Raw genomic sequence first — 22,240 nt, forward strand, 5'->3', positions numbered from 1 at the left:
TCCAAGAATGTGTAGATTCGAATGTGCGCTGATCTTGGCTCGATATGGGTTGTGAGCTTATTGGAGCCAACCGCGTAGAAGCCGCGTTTGAAGCTGGGGAGGTCAAGCGCAGCAGAACCAACTTCCTTGCGACGCGGACCAGGCTCACCCACTTTTCTCTCCGACACCACCTCCTCGCCTCAGCACAAACATATCCAAAATGTCTCTTTCCGACTCTGATCTCTCTTCGTTATCGTCTGCGCCTCCTTCAGATGAGGAGCCTAATCCCATGGCTCTCGATGAGCCTGTGGGCATAACCAAGTACTTTCAGAAGAAGCAGTCCGAAACTCCGCCACCGAAACGAGCCCCTTCACCACCTCATGAATATGTGTTGGCCGACAATCCAGATATTGCTGTGAGTTATATCTCTCTTGTTATACTACATGGGTTTAAAATTGCCTGCATAACGCGTCGTGCGCGTTCGTGGTGGATGTGTTTGCTGACTGTCGCAACTTTTAGTTCATTGTAATGTTCCGCGCGCGTTTCCACGAAGTATTCCCGCGATCAACGCCACACCTTGGACCACAGGATATCGAGCGAGGCGTGGTGGAATCTCCTCCGGGAGACCACATTGAAAGGTTATTATGTGCATTTCTTGGGCTGGTATTGAATAGGAAGAAGGACGTGGAGTAGGCCCCCATCTCCATACCGTATCGTTCGCTTGAGACTTTGAAGATCCTCGTTGAATTACATACATGTCACTGACTTTCCACTTCCGCCATGCGCAGAAGAAACCACTACACGCGTCCATTGGAAGAAGCGATTCAAACACATGCATCCCAGTGGCCAAAGGCATGGCAAGGCAAAAACCCTCTACATGGGGGTCGCAATTTTGCCTCAATGTCCCCAGAAGAGCGCGTATGTTCCCGTGTTACAATCCCGGCCCTTGAGTGTTTTACTGATTTACAATAGCTGCAATTACTTAAGTCGTTGATTCTCTGGTCACTCTCCTCCTCCGAAGCCGTCCAAGCGAAGATCAAGGAATCGTACAAGCAAGCGCGCCACGAAGATGACTTGAACCAGCCTCTATCTGTACAGCCCTGGGGACGCGATAGCCTGAAGCGCCGGTATTGGCTCATTGAAGGCCACGATGATACACATTTTAGACTTTACCGGGAAGGTAACCCAACGTTGAAGAACGTCACCTGGTGGAGCGTGGCAGGGACGATTCCAGAATTGCAGGGTATTGCAGACAAACTGGAGGAAGAGAAGGGAATACATTCCAAGAAACTGAGTGAGAGGATAAGAAATTCTATTCCTCGGTTCGAGGGCTCAGAGGAGGTAACTATGTTGCTTTGTAAGCCATCGTATGAGGTTTATCGACTAACACGACTCTAGAAACGCAAACGCCGCGATTATCGAATTGCACGTAAAGCCGCATTTTCTCGACCTGAGCCTGGATTCTCACTATATGAAGGCCGTACTCGTGGGAAAAAGCTGAAGTATACATACTCAGATGACGAAGATATCTTCTCCGATGGCCTTCCACCGCCTCGACGATCAGGGCGTAATAATTCTGGACTTTCAACCCCCGCAGAGCCGACAGGGCCCAGGTTTAGTGCCAGCGGAAGGCAAATACGTTCGCGCGCAGGTGGCCTCTACGGCGAGAGTCTGCTCGCTGGGCAGCGTGAAGACACTGCTACTGCTGACGAAGATGGCACTGAGAGACGGCAGCGGACTCGGAATACCCGAATGAACGGGTATACCGATTACGGCATAGACGATGAGGACGCAGAATCAAACGGTGGGCAGTCTAGTGGGAATGAATGGCAAGGCGGCGAGGAGGAAGACGAAAATGAGTTTGAAGGCGACGACGAAGAGGAAGTAAGTGGAGATGAGTCGGTGGTCAACGGGGAGCCAGCCAGCCTTGTTGTCCAGCTCAAATACAATAAGCAGGGCGATTCAAAAGGACCTGAAGAACAATCAGCGGACATTATTCCTGAAACTCAGAAGGCGGCAGTTGCGGAGCGGCCAATCGATGCCGCTGAACAGCAGCCTGTGGTTGAACCATCACAAATATTACCAGTGGGCAATGGGCCTCCAGTACCGGTTCCAGAAGTCCCGATTGGCCCCAGCACAAACGCTGCGCCTGTTGAAGAGCCTAGCAACGCAATTGCTTCGGCCCTGAGTGAAGGGACAGTACAAGAAGGGGGAGACTCCGCCGACACTACTGTACCTACTCCGGTTCAGCAACCGGAGGGGGCGATCTAACGAGTCTGTCCTTTCAAAGTCAAGGTGCATAGCCTGAACGGTTTTATAAACTTTAGAATCTATTTACAGTGGATATTGGTGTTCTGGTGCTGTTTTACCGAAGGCGCAATATGGGTTGTACCGGATTAGAATGGTCTAGTATTCAGACAAGCTTGCGATGACTATGGAAATCCGCTGATCTTGATACTCAAGCGGCGGTGAACACCCAAAATGTATTAGGTACCTAATTGAGGTTTCCATGTCCAATCGACATTATCGTTTTAATTATGTGTGCCTTGGATGGTCGATTTCAGCGCCAGGCTGATGGGAAGTAGTGATCTTGACCTATGTGTACAGTATGTCATTCCAGACACCACCTATACACCGGGATATATAAGGAATCTCGGATATATGAACGAAATTGAACAACCATTTATATCCTTAACGCCATGAATGCAAACACAGATATCGCCTTAACTATTTCTTAATTTCCACACTTGAATGCTTAGTCAGCACCAGCGTTTGAGAATTGCGCTGTATAGAACTGTAGAAACTCCGTAAATGTCAGCTCGCGTCATTGAATTGAGTCGATGGATCGGAAAAAATAAAAATAAAAATAAATAGACGTGGTCCACATACGTCTTCTACCTGTCCCGCGGCGGCCTTAGAGTTCCTCGGCACCATAGGGGGAAGCTTCCAGTTGTTGACTTCGTACCACCATCTCCTAACTCTGCTCCCTAGCGTTTGGCCGCTAAGAGATGCAGTGCGGTTCCAAAAGCGCCATCCCGAGAGCGCAAGAGTCCAGAGCGTACCTTGGATTAGCGGTAAAAGGACCTAGACAATGGGAGCGAAGTCAGACATACCCATTTACGAGTTTATCTCCTCGCCGAAACAACTAGAAAACAACCCGACACGGGGTTCATTGCAAAATCACGTACCTGGTCTCTGATGGTGATCCATGTTACTCGCCCCCATGTGTCCGCGCCTCTCAAACTGGCGAGGTAGCTTTGCTCGAATCGTAGGTCGGGTAGGGGCGGCAAAGTATGTCGCCGCGCGGGGATCCGAAAAGCAGGAGGACGGTCAATGAGATCCGAAGGGATGCTGTCAGCATCAGAGGACGTAAGCTCGACCGGGGGCTTCTTCTCTGATGAGGTTGGAGGGTTGATGTCACGGCTGGCAGATGGCGACCGGTTGATGGAAGCCGTTTGGATGGTTTCTGCAACCTGGATGGCAGGGTCCGTCATAATGTGCGCCTAGATAGACAGTAATATAGAACCTTCGTGTTGGTCGGGATGGATAAGGCCCAGTGCTGCTGTTTTGTAGGTCTTCACTCTTCAACCACTCCGGACTCCAGGAGATGAGCGCTCTTGCGGCCAATCAGAGCATGTTCACGGGGAGGAACATTACAGCCTTGAGTTTCAGGCATACAGGCAGCCATCTGCTGCCCCTCCATCGGTCAATTCTCAATCTTATCCTCCAAGGTCGACCACCTCCCCACCTTCTCTTTACTCCTCACTCTTCTCCCTCGGCTTTCGTCTCTGTCCTCATATACAACTCTATACTATAATCTACGTTTGTTCCGAACTCTCGTACAGGCATTGAATCACCATGGCTGCTGCTCAAGGCTACCCTCTTCTCTGCTTAGAGAACCCCCTCCTGGGTACGTGAACTCATCTTTTGCATGGACAAGTTATCTTAAGTCCAAGTTAGCTGGTGCGTTTTACTGATGTTTTTTCGTGCTTTGTTATAGATATCCAGGCTGTCGGGTAAGTACAATGGTGCCGCTCTTGTAGATCAGGGCTTGATTAACAAACTCCGATAGTGATGCTGCTCTTCTAGAGAAGTATGGGCTTAAGGACAACGATGCTATCCTCGCCGAGGATAAGCACATGGGTCTCTACGAGGAGTTGCTCAAGAACGATGCTAAGTTGATTGCCGGTGGTGCCGCTCAGAATACTGCTCGTGGTGCTCAGGTACCCATTCCTACCTTTGTACGGCCTGCAAAACGAATCGCTGATGGATTATACTCATAGTACATTCTTCCTGAAAACTCGACTCTTTACATTGGCTGCGTTGGCCGCGACAAGTACGCTGATATCCTCACGGACGCCTGCAAGAAGGCCGGCGTCCACACGGAATACCGCGTCGACGATGTCCAGCCCACTGGCAAGTGCGGTGTCATCATCACCGGCCACAACCGCAGCATGTGCACCCACCTTGCTGCCGCTAACGAGTACAAGATTGAGCATCTCAAGCAGCCTCACATCTGGTCTCTTGTTGAGAAGGCCCAATTCTACTATGTTGGTGGTTACCACCTGACGGTCTCTGTTCCCGCCATCCAGGCTCTGGGTGAGGAGGCCGCTGCGAAGAACAAGGTACGGACCTATTTGGGTTCTCTTTTATAGAGCGTCACTAATCCTATTTTGACTGGGTAGGTTTTCATGCTTTCTCTCTCCGCGCCTTTCATTCCTCAATTCTTCAAGGACCAGCTCGACAGCGTCCTCCCTTACACTGACTACACATTCTGCAACGAGACTGAGGCCCTTGCTTACGCTGAGAGCCACCAATGGGGCACAACCGACATTGTCGAGATTGCTAAGAAGTTGGCCCAACTCCCCAAGAAGAACACCAACCGCCCGAGGGTTGCTGTCGTGACCCAGGGCACTCTGCCCACTGTCACTGCCACTGGCTCTGCCGGCGGTGCCGTCGAAGTCAAGGAGTTCCCCGTCCACGAGATCTCCAAGGATGCCATCAACGACACCAACGGTGCTGGGTAAGTGACTACACCATCGATTCATAATAGAACTATAAGCTAATAAGTGCACTCCAGTGATGCATTCGCCGGTGGTTTCGCCGCTGGAGTTGTCCAAGGCAAACCTCTTTCAGAGAGCATTGATCTCGGCCAGTGGCTCGCGAAGCTGAGCATTCAAGAACTGGGACCTTCGTAAGCTCTTCCCTATTCCCATACTTCTCCTCGTCCAAACTACAACCGTAATGAACACTTGTGCTGATTATGATATAGCTTCCCCTTCCCCAAGCAAACCTACACTCCTGAACGCTCCTAAACAGTTCTCCCATGCCGCACATTACTCCCTCTCCCTAAGGCCATAAAACCCCATTTCATTTCTTATTATCTAGGATTCAACCTTCTATACCCACATTGTCCTTGACTTAACGTCTTAGACTTGGCGCTATAAATTCCACTTACTTCACCGTTCAAGTGTGAACTGCGCTCTTATTGCATTACATATCATGATGAAAACACGATAGACAGGAGTTGCAGAGAAGGCGTTCTCAACAACGATTTAATGATGAATATAACTTCATTGTATTTCTTTTTTTTTTACCAGAGATTTATCTTCAACAATATGTACCACATTGGCTACGATGCATACTCCGTGTTCTACTCTATATATAATCTCTGGAAATTCAATCGGAAACTTCAGATGGTTTGATTATTCGTTCCTGCTGAAATCCTAAATGCAGGTATTTTAAAAATTGAGTTACTTGATCTCACCCCAAAGGCAAGAGACAATGAGATAAATTGCTCAAGTGCTCAATACCCTAGGAACCATCCCTACCAGAATAAATCTGATCACATCCATTTAATGTCAAACATCAATTTCGGGAGACGCAAAAAGCATTGAAGAACCAGAACGAGAAAATCCTTCGCTCATCTTCACCGAACCCTAGAAACCAATTCCCACGTGCAGAAAGAGAGAGACCACCCTAGCTGTTGGAGAATTGCTCCAAGCCAGAGGTGTTGAGACGAGGCTGCGTTACGATATTACGGGTCTGCAATAACGGGGTTCAGACAGAGACACATGCAGAGATGCTCGACAGTGTAGGCGAATAAGAAAATCACGGACCACGCGTGCTTCTTCCCTTCCCTTGCAAGGGAATACTTATGTTGACCGCAAAGCCTCACTAACAGCTATGGTCTTTCCCCGCGTAATTTCTGCTAAGTCAATCTCCCCTTTGGGTAGCATGATCGCAGTTTTCTAAATCCGTGCATACGCGCTTGGCGAAGAGTGGGATTTTGAAGTACTTTTTCTCACGCTAGGAATTCAGCCACCATGTCCGAGGCGAGGGGATTGGCCTTGACCGATGATGCCGAACTGAGCTGAAGACTTGCGGGTATCACCGATCTCTGGGCTTGATAACGCTGCTCCTGATGGGTGTGAACTTTCGATAAAGGCATTATTGGCCCACGAAGCATTGGCCTGGCCGCTTGACATCGGCTGGCTGGGGAACCCAAAGGTAGACTGATGGTATGCCTGTTGCGAAAATGGTCCAGCCCCGGCTACGTTGTCTCGATCCCATGGAGAGCTAGAGTGACGTTGATGATATGTCTGCGGGGCAAGCATCTGAGACATGGGACCGTTCCCGTTGAGTGAGTTGCCTTCTAACTGGTTTTGCGCAAGCAGGCTCTGGCGGAATGCTAGGTCATTTTTTATAGCATCTTGCTGCGTATATTGAAGACCCGAACTATTAGTGTGTCCGGAAAGCATTGGTCCTTGCGGCGGACCAAGTCCTGGTGGAGTTCGCGGGGATGCGTCGCGAATTTCGGGTGAGAAAGCAGTATTCCAGATGTTAGGGAGTCCAGGGATGGCCGGCCGCGGGGTGTATGACTGGGAGGACGACATTGTGCCCAATCCACTGGAAAATTTATCCATAGGTAGCCCGAGACCTGGTGGAGCGATCGGAGTATGAAGGTTGTCTCTTCTGAAATCCAAGTTTGCAGTTGGGTCGTAGAACTGAGCCAAGGCGGGGTTCGAGTCCATAGGGTGCGTCAAATGGTTAGGCATAGTTGGGGCATTTTCATAAGTGTCAGACTCGACCAATCGTTCCACACCTTCAACGATACCATTCATGTTAGTCGACATGGAGACGGATGCTGATTGAGAATCCCCAAATGTACTTCTCGCATCCGAAGGATAGTTCGACTCTTGTCTAATCCGTTGAATGTCCTCCCTTTCGATGCTCGCTACAGAGAGCGAGTGATTATGACCGGAGGGACTGGCAAAGAATTGGGAGGGAAGACCATCCTCCTTGTAAATAAACGTCTTCTTGTCCTCATCATCAACAAGGGCAATGGGGATTTTCTGGGAAAGTTAGCAGACTCCAAAAGCACAAGGGTTGGCTTCGTCGTACATTGCCCACAACCAAATCTAAACCGTCAATCACGAACTCGCGGATACGATAGAGCATTTCAATGTTGGGATGATGTCTTTCGACGTCTGGGTCGTTTATTGATGGCTTTGGTCGACCGTTCGCATCCAAGTATCTACGGGTCGTGGCACCTTTACTAAGGGGCATGAAACACAAGGTTTCCTCATCTTCTTCGAGAAGATATTCTACCTCTGGTAGATGAACGACGTCAAAAGTGGACGCGAGGAGAGTGAGCGTGTTGGCGTATATTTTCCAAAACTCCGTCAGTTGGACAGCTAGAGGTGTATCTTTCTCCTTATATGCAACCAAGTACGCACTGACTGTCAAGAGCCAAGAGCTATAGTTGCGAAGGGCAGGTAAGATTCGACGGGCAACAACAGTCACCCTATCAGCCCCAACTTTAGTGTCTTTACTGTTGCCGTTCGGGTCTTCAACAGCGAACCTCTCGATTTCAGCTAGGAGAATCTGCAGGAGGGTAAAGTATGTTTTGACGTTAATGCGCTGGAAAAACAAACGCGCATTTGACACTGATTCTTCTGCTGGTGCTATTAATTAACGTTTACTTAGACTTAAGAGTATATTAAAAAAACTTACCTTCCGACCGAACCCGAGAGAAGTCTTCTGCTGCAATATTAATAAGACAGAACTTCTGTAAAGTACCCTCCAAAGAGCGCTCTTTCAAATCGACTGCAAGCTGGTTAAGAACTTCGCTTTCAAGTTCCTCATGCTCGGCGAAGTCCACGCCTCTGTAACACTGGGCGTGGAGATAAACAAACCACGGGGCCAACGCTCTGCCTGGAATACCAGCGTCCTCGGGTCGAATCAACTCCCTTTTAGCCCATAAACTCATGACCTTTCTAAATTCAATTTCAAGGTTCCCTTTGGCAGTTGGATGTGGCTCTTGAGCTGAGAGAGCCCGGTATAGATGGTAGGTAGCCCTCAGATGATTGGCATCGGCAAGAGCAATGACAGCCAGCTGGTTATGCGACGCACCGGAAGCGGGGTATATCACAGTAGCTAGATCATAATAACCGATTGCTGGACCCCAATTGCGCTCCTTGGTGGCCAATTCGGTTTCGCGATAACGGGAAAGGTCGCCTAGGCGTATAAGTGTGGCGTGACACGACTGAAGGACGCATTTTCGCAGATGCTCGAGGGGTCGGACCGGAGGCGCCGCCGACAGAGCTACAATATGTTGAGTAACTAAATCAGAAAGTTACAATGGGAGATGATGCTCACTTTCAAAACTGAACTTCCGTGCAACCTTCTCCAGTTCCGGAATGCCATCGTAGTGCGACGCCAGTTGTTGAATGTAGCCGCGATAGAATCGCTGGCTTGATTTAATGAATTCTAGAAAGTGTTTCTCCAGCTTCCGCCTCTCTACTGGCTTTTTCTTCTTGCCATTATCTTCGCGAAACTAGATTTTGTGTGCTCGATTAGAGAATGGCTAATAAAACAAAATAGAACTTAAGTAACTCACGCGGGAGAGCAACTTCCGGAACCGAGTGTTGATTTTTAAATGCGCCTCCCATAGGCGACCTTCAACGTCAACTGTGCGGGCAGTCTCGAAGTCTTGGAATATGGCGTTTTGAGAAGCGTTTCGGAGTCTGCGACAAGAAGCGGAGGGGTCAGACCAGTTGCGCGCAACTAACTAAAACATGAATGAAGAACTGACTCCGATATGTTGTGAGATATTTCGGCAAATGTTGGCTCCTTCTCAGCGAGGTTCTTTAGCAGGTCTCTCTCAACGGTGAGCGCAGATCTAGAATAGTCCAGTTTTAGTCTCATGTATTTGATTGTTTCACTTGTCAAACTTGCAAGAAGGAAAGCAACGGTAATACTAACTGCCACGCATCTTGAAAAGTGAGCGCCATGCTCAATGAGCAGAAGACCGGTCCGCCTGTATAGCTCCGCGGTTTACTTCGCCCGTCAGATGGCTGCCTGGGAGTCTGCGGGCGACAGGATCAATGAACGATCCATCAGTGATATATCGAAGAACGGCAAAGCGACGAGGGGTCGGGCTTTCCGGAATAGGCGCCGATGACGCGCTGCCGTTGGAGGAATGGGATGGTAAGCCCTGATGCGAGAGAACGGCGAGCGAGACGCGGAGAGTGAGGCCGCCGCTCGTTGACAGTTGACAGAAAATCGCAGTACCTGAATTCCGGAGATTCACGGTGGATGCAGTCCAGTGACTCTGGTGGCTCCTCAAGCGCTGATTGGGTGGCTAGCTGTGGCTGGTGTGCTCCATCGGTACTCGCTGTCTTCACATTTGCTTTCACTTGTATAAACTGAAATTAATGGTGAATAGTGTTGCGGAGACTTGGACTCTACTGATTTTATCCAGCATTTTGTTGTCGAGGATTGTCGCTGTTGAGATGAGAATGCGAAAGGAATACTTATACCTATATATATATATATAGTTACAGACCCAACCACTTGATATACATAGTTATGTTCAAGCAGTAAGTACTGAGCCCCACACATATGTTTTACGATAAACTTTGAGCCTAAAAGATCCGTCTAATTCGATATACAAGGTACACAGCCTGTCCGTTGTAGTGGTTGTTGGGCTTGTATCGGAAGAGAGATTGCGCTTTCTAGAAACTCTTGGCTAAACCGAGTTCGTCACATCGATTCAGATCTTTATCCTCTTACAAAAAAGACCGAGACCCAGTGGATTGAACAAATACATGGCCAGAAGCTGCTATTCCTTCAGACAAAATATACCCCGCCAGCATTATTTCCCCGCAACGCCCTCAGAAATGGCCAAACGGTCCAGATCTACATCTATCGATCCGCCATCAGAATGTCGGTCAAGATCCTCCTCCCCAGACTGTATATCATCCACGCCAGCTCCATCCAAAATACATCTTCCAAATACCCCTTCCGACCCCCCTGTTGAAGAAGCGATGCGTTGCTCTCTCCCGCCCCACAGAGAAACTCTCTCTTTCCCCTCATACGAAGATTACGAGGTGCACTATCGTCAAGCCCACGTCAACAGATGCACCGAGTGCGGGAGGAACTTCCCCACGGACCTCTTTCTGAACTTACATATTGAGGAGAATCACGATTCCATAGTCGCTGCAAGGAGAGCCCGGGGTGAGAAAACTGTATTCGTCTCGAGCACCCCTTCTTAGACACTCACTTTACTAACCACATTTGAAGTACGGATGCTTCGTCGAAAACTGCGAGCGAAAATGTTCTACCCCCCAAAAACGCCGAATGCATCTTATTGACAAACATATGTTTCCTAAGGTACCTACTTACCCCCGGGAGCTATTGAAGTTTCCGACCACCCAAAAATGCAAACTAGCTAATACCGCGACAGACATATAACTTCTACATCGTCAACGACGGCATAGACAAGCAAACATCAATGCTCCGGTCAATGCAGACCCATCGCCGGCGTCTATCAAGTACACCATCGTCACCAAAAGAAGGCCGGTTACGGCACCGGCAGACATCCATTTCACACTCAATCCCTGCTTCAAATTCAAATCCGGCTGCTTCTGTACCCGAATCCAGGTCAGACGAGATTGAGATCGCGGAACTCGAGAAATCCATGTCCGCGCTGCGGTTCGTTCCGGCTAGTGTTACGAATGCGCAGTCACGGCAAACTGCACGAAGGAATAACCCTCGCGGCGCCCTTCCACAATCAGATACAACGCCCGGAAGCCATGATTGAGGAGTTTTCGAACAAGATACGAGCGATTCAGATCCCTATTCTTACGAGGACACTTTGGTACCATGGACGTGGACAGAATGTAACGGAGAATTATAATAGATCGGCTATATTCTTCTACATGACAACCAGCCAAGTACTCAGGCTTAAAAAGAAGCAGTTATCGACCCCAAATAGGGGGAACTGAACTTTGTCAGTCTTGATGTTCCGCGTCGGGCATAATGCACTTCTAGTCATCCCAACCTTTGAGGATGGCACCGTTGTTTGCTAAAGGTGAGCGAATTACTCTAGGAGAGTACGAGGTAGGCTTAACAGATGAAGAAGAGAGGTCGCTGAAGCAGAGTACTACGACTAATTGGCCTGATTGTGCCGGAAACCCCATGCAGATTCATTTGAGACTCGTAATAAAGAATAGTAATGAGATACAAGAAAAGTCATTCCTCATCCAATCTTGAACAATAAAAATGGAACAGGTAGAAGCGAGAAAGGGAAGAAATTCATCCCGCAGCAAGATAGAATAAACTCATAATCCGACCCGCGCCACGCAAGAAAAAAAAAAAGGAAGTAAAAGAGACAGACGCAATACTAGTACTTGAGATGAGGAATACCTATATACAGACCAAGAAATAAAGAAGCGCAAATACGAGGGTATAATTCAATCGTTTATCAAGGCGCCGCATATGGCGAACTTTTGATTGAACAGCGTCATGGCTGCCCATTAGACCCTATAGCAGAGCTTACTCTGCTAGTAGGAAAAGCATACATCTACCCCTCGTGATATATGCAAATGTCACAAGGCAACCTGAGAATCTGTGGCATAACCACTAGATCTGAGATTCCAGGAGATCAGCGTACGCATCCAAACTTTGCCCGACTAGGTCAACGATCGCCCAGCTCGTGTTTCCCTTGAAGGTCCTTGCCCATACACGGACGATAGCAACACTAAGTTGCCTGGCCTTGTAAGGGTTTGCGATGAAATCAACATCAGGGGCCCCGGCTGGATCAACAGCCATGTCAGTTTCGTCCATCATGCTCTTGATCCATAAAAGCAGCTTTCTCTCATGCTCAGAGAGCCTTTGCTCGGACTGCGTTGCTGGTATCGAAAGCAGCCATCGACTTAAGAGGAACGCACATTCCAAGCTGCAAAGAGAATGCTGAATACTCCAGAAGAAGGAATGAGTTCTGGCCACAAAGTCTATACCCAGGCGCACCGGAATCGAAAGTGCGTGTGCGGAGTGCAAAAGCGCCATTATGAGGCGTGGGCTTCGTGCAATAGGCGGCGATTCATTGAGTGCCCTGGCAATCTGAACCGGGTCCTGAGTCACGAGGCGGCGACAGGGCCCAAGGTCAACATGTAACCTAATGTATGCAAGCCCTAATAGTGCGGTGGACGTAAAAGCAATGGGACCAGCTGGATTTTGCGGATCGATGCTTGACTCAGGGGTGCGTTTCCATAGAGCTTTCCAAGATGCTAAAGAACTGTCTAGGACGTTCAAGTCGTCTGGTCTTAGGCTCGTGCCATGAAGGGTTGGAGCAGAAAGACAAAGTTGACGGGCGAAGAATATCTGTTGGATTAGCGCATGTATCAAGATATAATTACCGAGAGGTGAAATAGGTGCAGTGCTCGTGATGTTCGCCTTGTAGAACAATCTTGTGAATGCATCTTGGAAAGCGACCTCCGATCCATGCCGGGTGCGAAGGAGGCGACGCCACTGTGCGGCGTTGTTCGCTTTCCAGAGTTCGTGCGAGCACGGCATGTTCAACTTGAGCTCTGCATTCAATATCAAGGGAGGGATGTTGTACATAATAGAATGGAGGTTAAAGAAGCAGTAAACAATCAGTTTCGTTCGCCTATTGCATTCTCTGCGGACCCATTCTTCCCAATTGTTTGGGTCCACCCCGATGGTTGATTCAGTGAGACCATGTTCTCGGACAAGCCTCGCTAGCGTGCTTTGGAGGGACAGAATCTCCCGCAAGAGCTCAGGATGTCGCTCCCAAGAAGCGAATACCGTGAGCAGCAGGAAGGTCTTAATGACCTCCATGTGGGCATACGAATCTTCAGGGGGGTAGCCTGAAGGGTCAATTGGGTATAGGACATAAGACTGGTGTTGGTGGGTTTGGTATGGACTGTTGGAAGTGGCGGACGACCCACGGGAATTATGGAAGTTTGACGCCGGAGAGAAAAAGTTCCAGGAGGGGTAATGTACCTGCTTACTGTCTCTTCTTTGCAAGCGTTCCAGAAGGATCGCCTTTGCAGCGTGGAAGAGATCAAATCCCCTGTTATTTTCAAAACGGTAGTGAGACCCCGCAGCTGCCAAAGCAAGTGTAAGCTCGGGGGAGCACTTTGCAATGGACAGCGTTGGGACATGAATGAAAGGGAGATGCTCATTCAGGCCATTGATGTAACCGGCAAAAAAGCGAGATAGAGCATGCCTGGACGGTGGCACAAATCCTTTCGGGAGGATATAGGCAAATTCTTCCAGTTTAGAGACAAACACCTGACGATCCGCGTTTGATATATCCCAGGCGGGTCTTGGGCCTTCGTCACCAAAGCCTAGGCGATCGTCAACTTCATGAGCTTCTGGCTGAAGCGAGGGCAGCCGAGAACCAAAATTAGAGAACGACGGTGGGTCATCGTTGGTAGATCTCATGTCACTCATTATATCAGGCCCTAGCCTAGAAGTTTCACGGATCGTAGGTTTTGTCTCCATTGGAAGTGTGGTCGGTAGCAAGGGTTCTTCTACACTTGAGAAAATGCCAGAGTCCCAGTCTGAAGAGAGCCCGACACTTTCTAAAAAGACTGTGAAGTCTTGCACCGGATCTCCAAGATCAGTGAGATCTAGAATTGAAGGCTCAACGCCGTAGTTGTCGGTGATCCCTCGTTCCGGAACATGGGAGAGTGGCTGCTGCTGCTGCTGCGGTGGCGGCGGCGGCGGCGGCGCAATGTTCTGCGAAGGCTTCCGAAGACTATCAAGACTCTCTTGTTGTCCCTCAAGCGCGACATGGCTTGCGGCATGGGATAAAAGATTCAAATCGTATCCCCATGACGGGTTGAAATGGGTCGTTTCAACAATTGGGGGAGGCTGAACCTGGACTTCGGGAGGAGGAGGGGGAGGAGGGACTGCTTGGGTCTGAAGTGGAATGGCATCGGCTAGCTCTAGCATTCGAGATTCATGGTGGGAGGGCTGCACTATTGAGGACGGCGTTTGAGATACATCGTGATTGGTATGGTTTCGATTCTCTCGATTAGCTGCCGCCTCGGCTGGATGGACTAGGCGCTCATGTCGCACAAGCAGATCGCTTTTCAAGGAAAAAAGATACGTTAGTAGTGAGTGTCAGACGCTGATCAGGGCGGTAGGTGACTTACCTCCTTGCAAAAGACTTGGAGCATATATCGCATGAAAAGGGCTTTTCCTTGGTATCTGGGACAATAAGTTAGCTGGGACGTATCATCGAAAGCAAATGCCCTCCTGAGGGCAGAATCAGGGTTACTCAACGGGTGCGGAGGTGGCGCTGAAGATGCTCGAGACGGGCAAAGGACCTGTTACAGTATTCGCAGGAGAGTGATTTCCGGTGGGCGGTGTTTGTCTTCTTCTTCACTTTCCCCGAATTTGATCTCTCATCGTCCATGGCGAATAGCCTTGGGGTAGAGCATGTCTTTCGGATGGACTCAGGCGCGCGGGGAAGGAAAATACTGTGGGGGGTGAGGGGGCGCCACGTGACTTCCGGAAACAGATTACGGCAGCGCCTGAGGCACCAAGTCGCTCGCCCTTGGAGCTGCTGCTGAACAATCTTAAGCACTCCATTGGACGGCGGAATGTCTTCACTTCAGCTGCAAAACGATGAATACTACGGCGTGCTTGATTTCAAGCCTTCCAAGCAACTGGAGGGGCCAATGACCAGCATACCCACTCCGCTTGGCTTGCTGTTGACCGATATACAACGCTGAGATTTGGAGTGCGGTGCATCTGTTTCCATCCCCACCCGCCCCGGTGCGGAGATGCTGCCTTTTCAGACCATGTACGCAACTCTAAGTTGACATATGTGTTATGTATGCGAAGGGGATGCATGCATGGGGACCCAATTGTTCTCCTCATCAGAGAACCAAAGTACGGATAGACGGGAACCGATGGAAGCATTCCTCCTTCTCCAATTCCGTTGTTCAGTGTTCTCCTCTTCTGGACAATTTTTGCGGTTGACTTATTTGAGTAACTTGCACTAGTAGTGAAGAACTGTTGGGGGTTTTTGGCTGCCCCCAAAATAAGGTAAATTAAACCAAGAAACTTCACCGACTCGCTATTCGGCTGGGTTTCATCTAACCATCTGTGATGGATTCCGTGGCAGTGGAGATTGATATGAAAAGATCCCGCGCGCGTCTTCGATCGTGGGCCGTGGAGCCAAACTTGGCGGGGACATGCGAGGAATCTCTTCTCGAACAGCTGGTTCAATTCAGATTCATCAACAGCAACAGTGTTAGGTTCTGGCTGTCCAAACAAAAGCCCTCCACAGTCAAGACATTGTCATCCCCGAATCACACCCCGGCCCTGGACGGTTGGGACGGGACCAGAAACGTTTTATCATGATGTATATCCGTAGTGGTATCTTTATTCTACAGTGGGGTGATAGGCACAATAATCATCGGATTATTTTTAGTCAATGAGCCGACGGCTATTTAAGTAAGCGGGGATCGCGATCAATGGCTCCAGAATTTTGATCGTAATATCTGAAGACGTGGGCTGACGGGCCTTGCGGGATTCTAATAATAAAGACCTTAGTCCACAGGCCGCGGAGGCGCGGACAGACTGCGGTTCACCCTGCAATATTCACTGGGGGGTCAAGCCGTGCACTCAGCTGTGTGCCTGTGAGAAAGGGGAATGTGCATTAAGGAGGAAGGAGGCATCAACCGCTCCAAGGAATGGCGGCTTGGTGTTGTCCCACGTCTTGCTCAAAGTTAGATTAGATATTCGCACGCATCTCCCAAACAGTTGTTGGTTCTTTCAACCAAAGACTGAAGGACGACCAACACAACAATTGACGATGAAACGGGAATCCGCGAAACCTGTACTACGTAACTATATCGCGTGCTAGCTGGCAAAGGGGAAGATGTATAGGCGCAAGCGAATCCATGGTTCCAAATATGAAGCTGCCGAGACAGGGGCGACCCAAGAATAGACACAGGCCGTGAGGCGCCCATAGCCTGACAGCCGCGACAGGTTATTGTTTCAGATTGCGCGCCGTGACAAATCGTCTACCCGCGCTGTTCAATCTGGACTGGATACAACTGGTGTTTGAGCGAGGAATCAGAATGATAGAACACCCAGAGAGTTCCTCTTATACTGGTCGATGCCGCATTTGACAGATGCCAGCTGTTGTCGGGCGATACTTGCCAGTGAGCTCAAAGAAAAGCACCCGATTGAGACCATCACGTGACGGCCTTAGCCTGAAGCTGAAACATCTCTAGGAGTGGAGGAGATCGGACAACAGACAGCCTGCCCGACATCAGAAATAAGACTGCCTTCTCCTTCCTCCCTCCGATCCCCCTCCGCCGCTCTCCAGGCGTTCTGCACCTATTGATCGGCTGTATTCTTTACATTCACGGAATCTCCCTCTCCAGGCTCCTTTGACCCTCGTTTCCCTCTTTTTGGAGCCTCCTGAGTTTTGGGTGTTGGGGTCCTCTGATCAACAATACAAGCCGATCGTCAGCCTAGTCCGAGTCCAGAGTCCAGACCTCACAACCACAGGACAAAGAGAACAGCCATCGCCGCTTGCGTCCGTTCGGATTCGCGGTGGCCTCTTTACATATATTCCCTTTCATATTCCTCTGATTCGGTATGTCGTCCTCCCAGCTTTAAGTTTGGTGATTGTTGAGACGCGGGGTCTCCGGTTTACTCTCGTAGCCAAACCCCCTCTTTGTTCTACCAGCAAGGCTAACAATTTGTCCCTGCACCTCCAAGTACTCTTTATCATGCATTAGCGACCATCGGAACCTGCCAGGAAACGCCCTCTTTTCTGCCAATTCAATTGAAACCTTTTCGCAGAGAGCCATTCGCTTGAAACTGTGATCGGAAAGACCCATTTCGCGACACGCGCCAACATTATTCCCCACAATGCTAGCATCGAAGACATATACGGGCAACATGGGGTTGCCAACGTCGCAGACCCCGACAGCATCTTATCACACTGCGTCACAGAAGCCCTCCACGTTTTTGGAACCGCAATCAGCAACACTTCACACCAGCCCAACGAAGTCGGAGTTCTCCGAAGTTGACGATGGGCTCGATGCTGTGAGGTGTGTTACTCTCCATACCATAGCCGGTATAACAAAGAAGGTCCAGGGTTGACTCGCGTAGGTCTTGGGACGAGAAACAAGTCGTCGCGTGGCTTCATACAATCAACTGCCAACAATATGAACCGCTATTCAAAGGTACATAATCCTTGCGGAGTCGTCGGTGACCTAATACTAACCGTCTTCAGCAAATAACTTTAATGGCAACAATTTAATCGAATGCGACCAGAGGATTCTGCAAGAAATGGGCATCAAGAAGATTGGCGACCGGGTGCGCATTTTCGTTGCTATAAAGCAGCTCAGGAACAAGTCAGTAGTAAACCGAAAACAAAAGAACTTGGTATGTCAATACATATGTCTATTTATTTCCTCCTACTCATGCCATACAGAGACAATTAGCGGCTTTGGAAGCAGCCAATCAGACAGCTTTCGACGCTGCTCGCTCGTTCAACGCACGTCAGCAAGCCTCGAGTGGCCGGCGATCATCTAGGGCCGGCGATGCTGAATATGGGAGAACTTCTTCCCGTCCGGGGTCTCCTCTACGACCGCATCGCTATGTGGCCAGTCCCATGGATTCTGGGCGGAAAGACTATTTCTCCAGCGGCTCAGGTTCAGGACGCAATCCCTCAACCCCGTCTGATCGAAACGGAACACATCGACATAATCCCAGCCTCGACGGTATGACAATGGGCTCGTTGCTGAGTAACGCTCCCGTGATTAGAGTGATTTATACTGGTGGTCAAACCAAAGTTTTGGATATCAAGCATTGCAAAACGCCTGATGAGATTATTCTCTGTGTTCTGAAGAAATTACAGCTACCTGAACACCAGTACCGCAACTACTGTTTCTATGTGCTTGACGGCCTGGAGCCAAACCCTTCAAACAGTCGGAGACTATCTGACAATGAACTTATGGAAATATGTGAGAATTACCATAGATCGGAAAGGGGCCGCCTTATTCTCCGGAAAATCCATGCTGGAGAACCAGATTCTGATGAGATTCACCGGGCATCACAGCTCGCGCTGGACGAGAGCCAAGTTGCGCATATGAACGCTCTCAGCAGTTCAAACATGCGCAACCAAATGAAGATACAACAATTAACAGGGGAATCTTGGCATAATATTAGACAACCAATGTCACCTGTCTCTCGCCATAATGCGACACCCAGTGATCACGATATACGACCTGGTCAAGTCAATGAGCGAGTTTCCAAGCTGCGATCATTCTTCGGTGCTCGACCGCCTAGCGAGATGATTATTCACGAAATATCGTCCTACTTCCCGGGTCATCAGAGGGAAGATATTGAGAAGACGATGCGCATGTCCGTTCGCAGGTCGCAACGCCTGAGTAGAGCGGCCAGCCGGCTAAGTGTCGTCAGCAATACAAGTTATGCGTCCAGCTTGAGAGATGCACCGCCTATTCCTAGCATTGCCGATACTTGGCTTAATAACGGTGCGCCGCCCACTCGAGCCGCACGACCCCTCTCCGTGACTTCAGCAAAGCCTGGCCTCCCTTCAACTTCGTATAGAGACTCGATCGCCTCTAGTTCTCTCCACCCGCTTCAGGAGGAGTCACCCATTGAGCCGAACCGCAAGTCATACGTGTCGTTTGATAGTGGCTCTGATGACCCAAGTACTTCACGCAATAGCCTACTGGATGAGAACGCAAGTGTTGCCGCAACAGATGGAGGCTCATTCAATGAACGTCTGAGTGTCCTCATGGCCGAAGATGGAGAAGAAGATGATGATGGCCTGACCGAATTCTTGGCTGGGAACAATTTCGTCAACTGGATGAAGGGTTCACTGATCGGCGAGGGTTCATTTGGAAGTGTATTCCTTGCACTCCACTCAATCACTGGTGAGCTCATGGCTGTCAAGCAAGTTGAGATCCCGTCGGCAACCAAGGGCACCGAATTTGACAAGCGAAAGAACAACATGGTCGACGCGCTTAAGCATGAGATTGATCTTCTTCAGGGTCTCCATCACCCAAACATTGTCCAATACCTGGGAACTACTGCCGACGACCAGTATCTGAATATTTTCTTGGAGTATGTTCCCGGTGGTTCCATTGCGACAATGCTTAAGCAGTACAACACTTTCCAAGAACCTTTGATAAAGAATTTCGTGCGGCAAATTCTTGCTGGCCTGTCCTATCTCCATAGCAAGGATATCATCCACCGTGACATCAAGGGTGCCAATGTTCTCGTTGATAACAAAGGTGGCATCAAAATATCTGATTTCGGTATCTCCAAGAGAGTCGAAGCGTCAACTGTACTTGGAACTAGAGCGAGCAATGGCGGAGGTCACATACATCGGCCCTCAATGCAGGGCAGTGTTTATTGGATGGCGCCTGAGGTTGTCCGCCAGACGGCTCATACAAAGAAGGCTGACATCTGGAGTTTGGGATGTCTAGTGATTGAAATGTTCATCGGATCGCACCCTTTCCCAGATTGCAGCCAGCTTCAAGCCATCTTTGCAATTGGAAGCAACAAGGCCCGGCCGCCTGCTCCTGAAGGCGCCAGCAAGGACGCCGTTGCCTTCTTGGACATGACTTTCCAACTTGATCACGAGCAGAGACCTGACGCAGATGAATTGCTCAAGTCTCCTTTCCTTGCTACGCAACTAAACTAAGCTTTATGATTTGGACGAAAGAAAGGGTTTTTTTTTCTTAGCACTTGAGTTTTGGAGAATCGGAGTAGCCATGACAATTGCGGGTTTTACCTGTCTTGTTCCTCTTTTTTTTGTCAATGAATATTTGGCCGTCAGTTTTCGTGAACACAGGCGTTTTTAGATTTGGACCATATACATGACAGGATTTTGTTGACCTTTCGAAAAATGCAACTCAAGTTCACACGATACGGGTTGTCTGATGGCGTTTAATAGCCCTTGTTATTCACGTTTGTTGTCCACAAAATTCTTCGTTGTAGCCTGCACCTGCACCTTTACGGATTGCGTATCAAGTGTATGATGGTTTATTCGCGCAAAAATAAGATCTAGGAATGTACACTCGAAACAGAAAGAGATGCCTGTGCAATGGGAGTACTAAAACAGAGAATAATATACATGTCCTCAAAGGGCGATATCACGCCGTATGCGTTACGTGCCCGTCCAAAGACAAGGAGGCGGAAAAGATGGCTGGTATATAAAATGCACGGTAGGGCATAGTAATAAAAACCAATTCAGTCGACGAGCTTTCCGTAGAATGGGACACCCATGGCACTGAGGAGCAGGCGAGCATCCTTGTCCGTCCTGGCGGATGTGTGGAAAGTAATGTGACAACCGGGAATCATTTTGGGCGGGTACCTATTCACGAAGTGACGGGTTAGTCCATTATCCTACAGCGAGAAGGTATGTACTGAGGGTCAGAAGGCAGGCAAAATGACGTACATGTCGTAGTTGACCTCGATCTCCGGGAATAGAGCGACTTGCTCCGACTCCAGACCGAAGGTGATGTTTCCACTGCTATCACCGCTGGTGCCCTTCACGCCTGGCCAGTCTTTGAGGCGGGGCATCAGGATGTCAACCAGCTTTCCGAAGAAGTGCTCCATGTTCTCTCCGTGCAGTTCCGCCTTAGCGGCCACGGAATCTCTACCGGGAGAAATGTACCACTTGGCAAGACTGGTCCTAGACTTGTATGTCTGCACCTTGACATTTGAAATTGCTTGTAGCGCCATACCAGCTACGTGGAGCCATCCAGAGTGCTCCTTCGCGGCCTCCTTGACGTAAGTGTGGATTGTGATCCGCTCGAGCTTGGGAACGTTGTTGAAGGTGATGGGTTTCCGAAGGAGTCGGAGTACATCGCCGCCACGAGGCCCGCGGAGAGTTCGATTCTTGTGGTAGGGTGAGCTGTCATCCCATGAACGAAGACGAGGTGCCTTTGGTGGGGGCTTGAATCCTGGTGGGTTGTGAACATAGCAAAGGGTGAGGATGTCGGAGGCGATGGTTGATTCGTGGGTCTGTTCGACTCTCGTGAGAGAGAAGGGGCCCGGCACGAAGAGTCGAGAAGAGGGATCGGAGGGGGGAGGAGGTCTGTGAGGGTGCAACGGACCGCGATCGTACTTCGGCGATCGGAACTGATACCTATATGTGGGTGATGAGTATGAGATGTTGTTTCAACCCGGGTCGAAAGTGTCGGGGGGTAAGTTGCAGGTCGCGCAGGAAGCGACTTACCGACTTCGTGGAAGCTGAGTCCTCCGTGATCTGGCTCGTGCAACGGGGTCAAATGACTTCGCAACGTCTTCGGGTGCAACTGTGCCCTTCAGAAGACCGTCCGACTCCAGCTCACTGAGAGCAGGGGACGGCTTGGGGGACGCTTGGTCAGAGGCATGGCGCCGCCAGCAGAGACCCTGCGCGCGGGCAGAGGGTACAATAGCCCGCGGCAATGACCTTGCCAGGTATCTTGACGGCTCACTTGCAGCCATTGGAATCGACAGGTAATGGTTGTTGCTGCGAACTCGTCGAGGCCTGACGGTCAAAAAATGTTTCGCGGACAAGACGCATGATCTCGGAGATGTCACGTGAGACGAATATCGAGCCTGAAAACACTGGCCTGAAATTCAGGCAGACACCGGCCCGTATCGCGAGAAGCTCCGCATCTGGCCGAGAAAGGCATTACTCCCCGCCATCCGGATCAAACCATTAATTTAGTGAGGGAATCTGCGAGGGACATTGGTTTCCAGTGGGGCACCGCGCACTGATCGATCAGATCTATGTCTATCATCGTCATTTCATAGACCCTTGTGCTGCGCCCGTTTCATCACCTACTGTCCTTACTTGCCTGCTCTTTCAGCCCTGGCCTTGTGATGTCACTGGGTTCGCTCAGCTGGTGCCTACCATACGGAAGTCCTTTGCCAACCCTCTGTGCAGTTTATC

At 49.7% G+C, this 22,240-nt stretch overlaps 8 protein-coding genes across 8 annotated transcripts; 4 read left to right on the plus strand and 4 right to left on the minus strand.

The window, feature by feature from the left end:
• The first annotated feature begins 190 nt into the window (after positions 1–190).
• On the plus strand, positions 191–2,692 carry ASPSYDRAFT_1156792 (uncharacterized protein). The gene is made up of 5 exons (XM_040840027.1): positions 191–394; positions 499–668; positions 768–897; positions 967–1,320; positions 1,378–2,692. Exons 1-5 carry the CDS (start codon positions 200–202, stop codon positions 2,248–2,250), a joined length of 1,722 nt encoding a protein of 573 aa, XP_040708686.1. The 5' UTR covers positions 191–199; the 3' UTR covers positions 2,251–2,692.
• A 42-nt stretch (positions 2,693–2,734) lies between these two features.
• ASPSYDRAFT_26850 (DUF1770 domain-containing protein) lies at positions 2,735–3,473 on the minus strand (the record flags this gene model as incomplete). The annotated part of the gene is made up of 3 exons (XM_040844327.1): positions 2,735–2,773; positions 2,869–3,063; positions 3,168–3,473. 3 exons carry the CDS (start codon positions 3,471–3,473, stop codon positions 2,735–2,737), a joined length of 540 nt encoding a protein of 179 aa, XP_040708687.1.
• Positions 3,474–3,709: 236 nt separating this feature from the next.
• ASPSYDRAFT_39654 (adenosine kinase) lies at positions 3,710–5,333 on the plus strand. Its single transcript, XM_040845934.1, has 6 exons — positions 3,710–3,889; positions 3,980–4,202; positions 4,263–4,604; positions 4,665–5,002; positions 5,060–5,173; positions 5,252–5,333. Exons 2-6 carry the CDS (start codon positions 4,119–4,121, stop codon positions 5,292–5,294), a joined length of 921 nt encoding a protein of 306 aa, XP_040708688.1. The 5' UTR covers positions 3,710–3,889; positions 3,980–4,118; the 3' UTR covers positions 5,295–5,333.
• Positions 5,334–6,296: 963 nt separating this feature from the next.
• Positions 6,297–9,275, minus strand: ASPSYDRAFT_54275 (uncharacterized protein; the record flags this gene model as incomplete). The annotated part of the gene is made up of 7 exons (XM_040848827.1): positions 6,297–7,334; positions 7,384–7,937; positions 7,996–8,586; positions 8,641–8,818; positions 8,882–9,008; positions 9,077–9,163; positions 9,247–9,275. The coding sequence occupies 7 exons, from the start codon at positions 9,273–9,275 to the stop codon at positions 6,297–6,299; spliced, it is 2,604 nt and encodes an 867-aa protein (XP_040708689.1).
• Positions 9,276–10,163: 888 nt separating this feature from the next.
• On the plus strand, positions 10,164–11,086 carry ASPSYDRAFT_84870 (uncharacterized protein; the record flags this gene model as incomplete). The annotated part of the gene is made up of 3 exons (XM_040851433.1): positions 10,164–10,511; positions 10,567–10,656; positions 10,730–11,086. The coding sequence occupies 3 exons, from the start codon at positions 10,164–10,166 to the stop codon at positions 11,084–11,086; spliced, it is 795 nt and encodes a 264-aa protein (XP_040708690.1).
• An 821-nt stretch (positions 11,087–11,907) lies between these two features.
• Positions 11,908–14,713, minus strand: ASPSYDRAFT_141359 (uncharacterized protein; the record flags this gene model as incomplete). Its single annotated transcript, XM_040841137.1, has 3 exons — positions 11,908–14,383; positions 14,451–14,505; positions 14,581–14,713. The coding sequence occupies 3 exons, from the start codon at positions 14,711–14,713 to the stop codon at positions 11,908–11,910; spliced, it is 2,664 nt and encodes an 887-aa protein (XP_040708691.1).
• A 2,477-nt stretch (positions 14,714–17,190) lies between these two features.
• Positions 17,191–19,999, plus strand: ASPSYDRAFT_141258 (STE11 family mitogen-activated protein kinase kinase kinase; the record flags this gene model as incomplete). The annotated part of the gene is made up of 4 exons (XM_040841127.1): positions 17,191–17,372; positions 17,434–17,507; positions 17,558–17,709; positions 17,759–19,999. The coding sequence occupies 4 exons, from the start codon at positions 17,191–17,193 to the stop codon at positions 19,997–19,999; spliced, it is 2,649 nt and encodes an 882-aa protein (XP_040708692.1).
• A 274-nt stretch (positions 20,000–20,273) lies between these two features.
• Positions 20,274–22,200, minus strand: ASPSYDRAFT_355237 (mitochondrial 54S ribosomal protein uL5m). Its single transcript, XM_040845348.1, has 3 exons — positions 21,539–22,200; positions 20,756–21,448; positions 20,274–20,671 (listed from the first exon to the last, which is right to left on the minus strand). Exons 1-3 carry the CDS (start codon positions 21,787–21,789, stop codon positions 20,548–20,550), a joined length of 1,068 nt encoding a protein of 355 aa, XP_040708693.1. The 5' UTR covers positions 21,790–22,200; the 3' UTR covers positions 20,274–20,547.
• Positions 22,201–22,240: the final 40 nt, after the last annotated feature.

Source organism: Aspergillus sydowii (genome assembly GCF_001890705.1).
Source record: "Aspergillus sydowii CBS 593.65 unplaced genomic scaffold ASPSYscaffold_1, whole genome shotgun sequence".
Taxonomy (NCBI): domain Eukaryota; kingdom Fungi; phylum Ascomycota; class Eurotiomycetes; order Eurotiales; family Aspergillaceae; genus Aspergillus; species Aspergillus sydowii.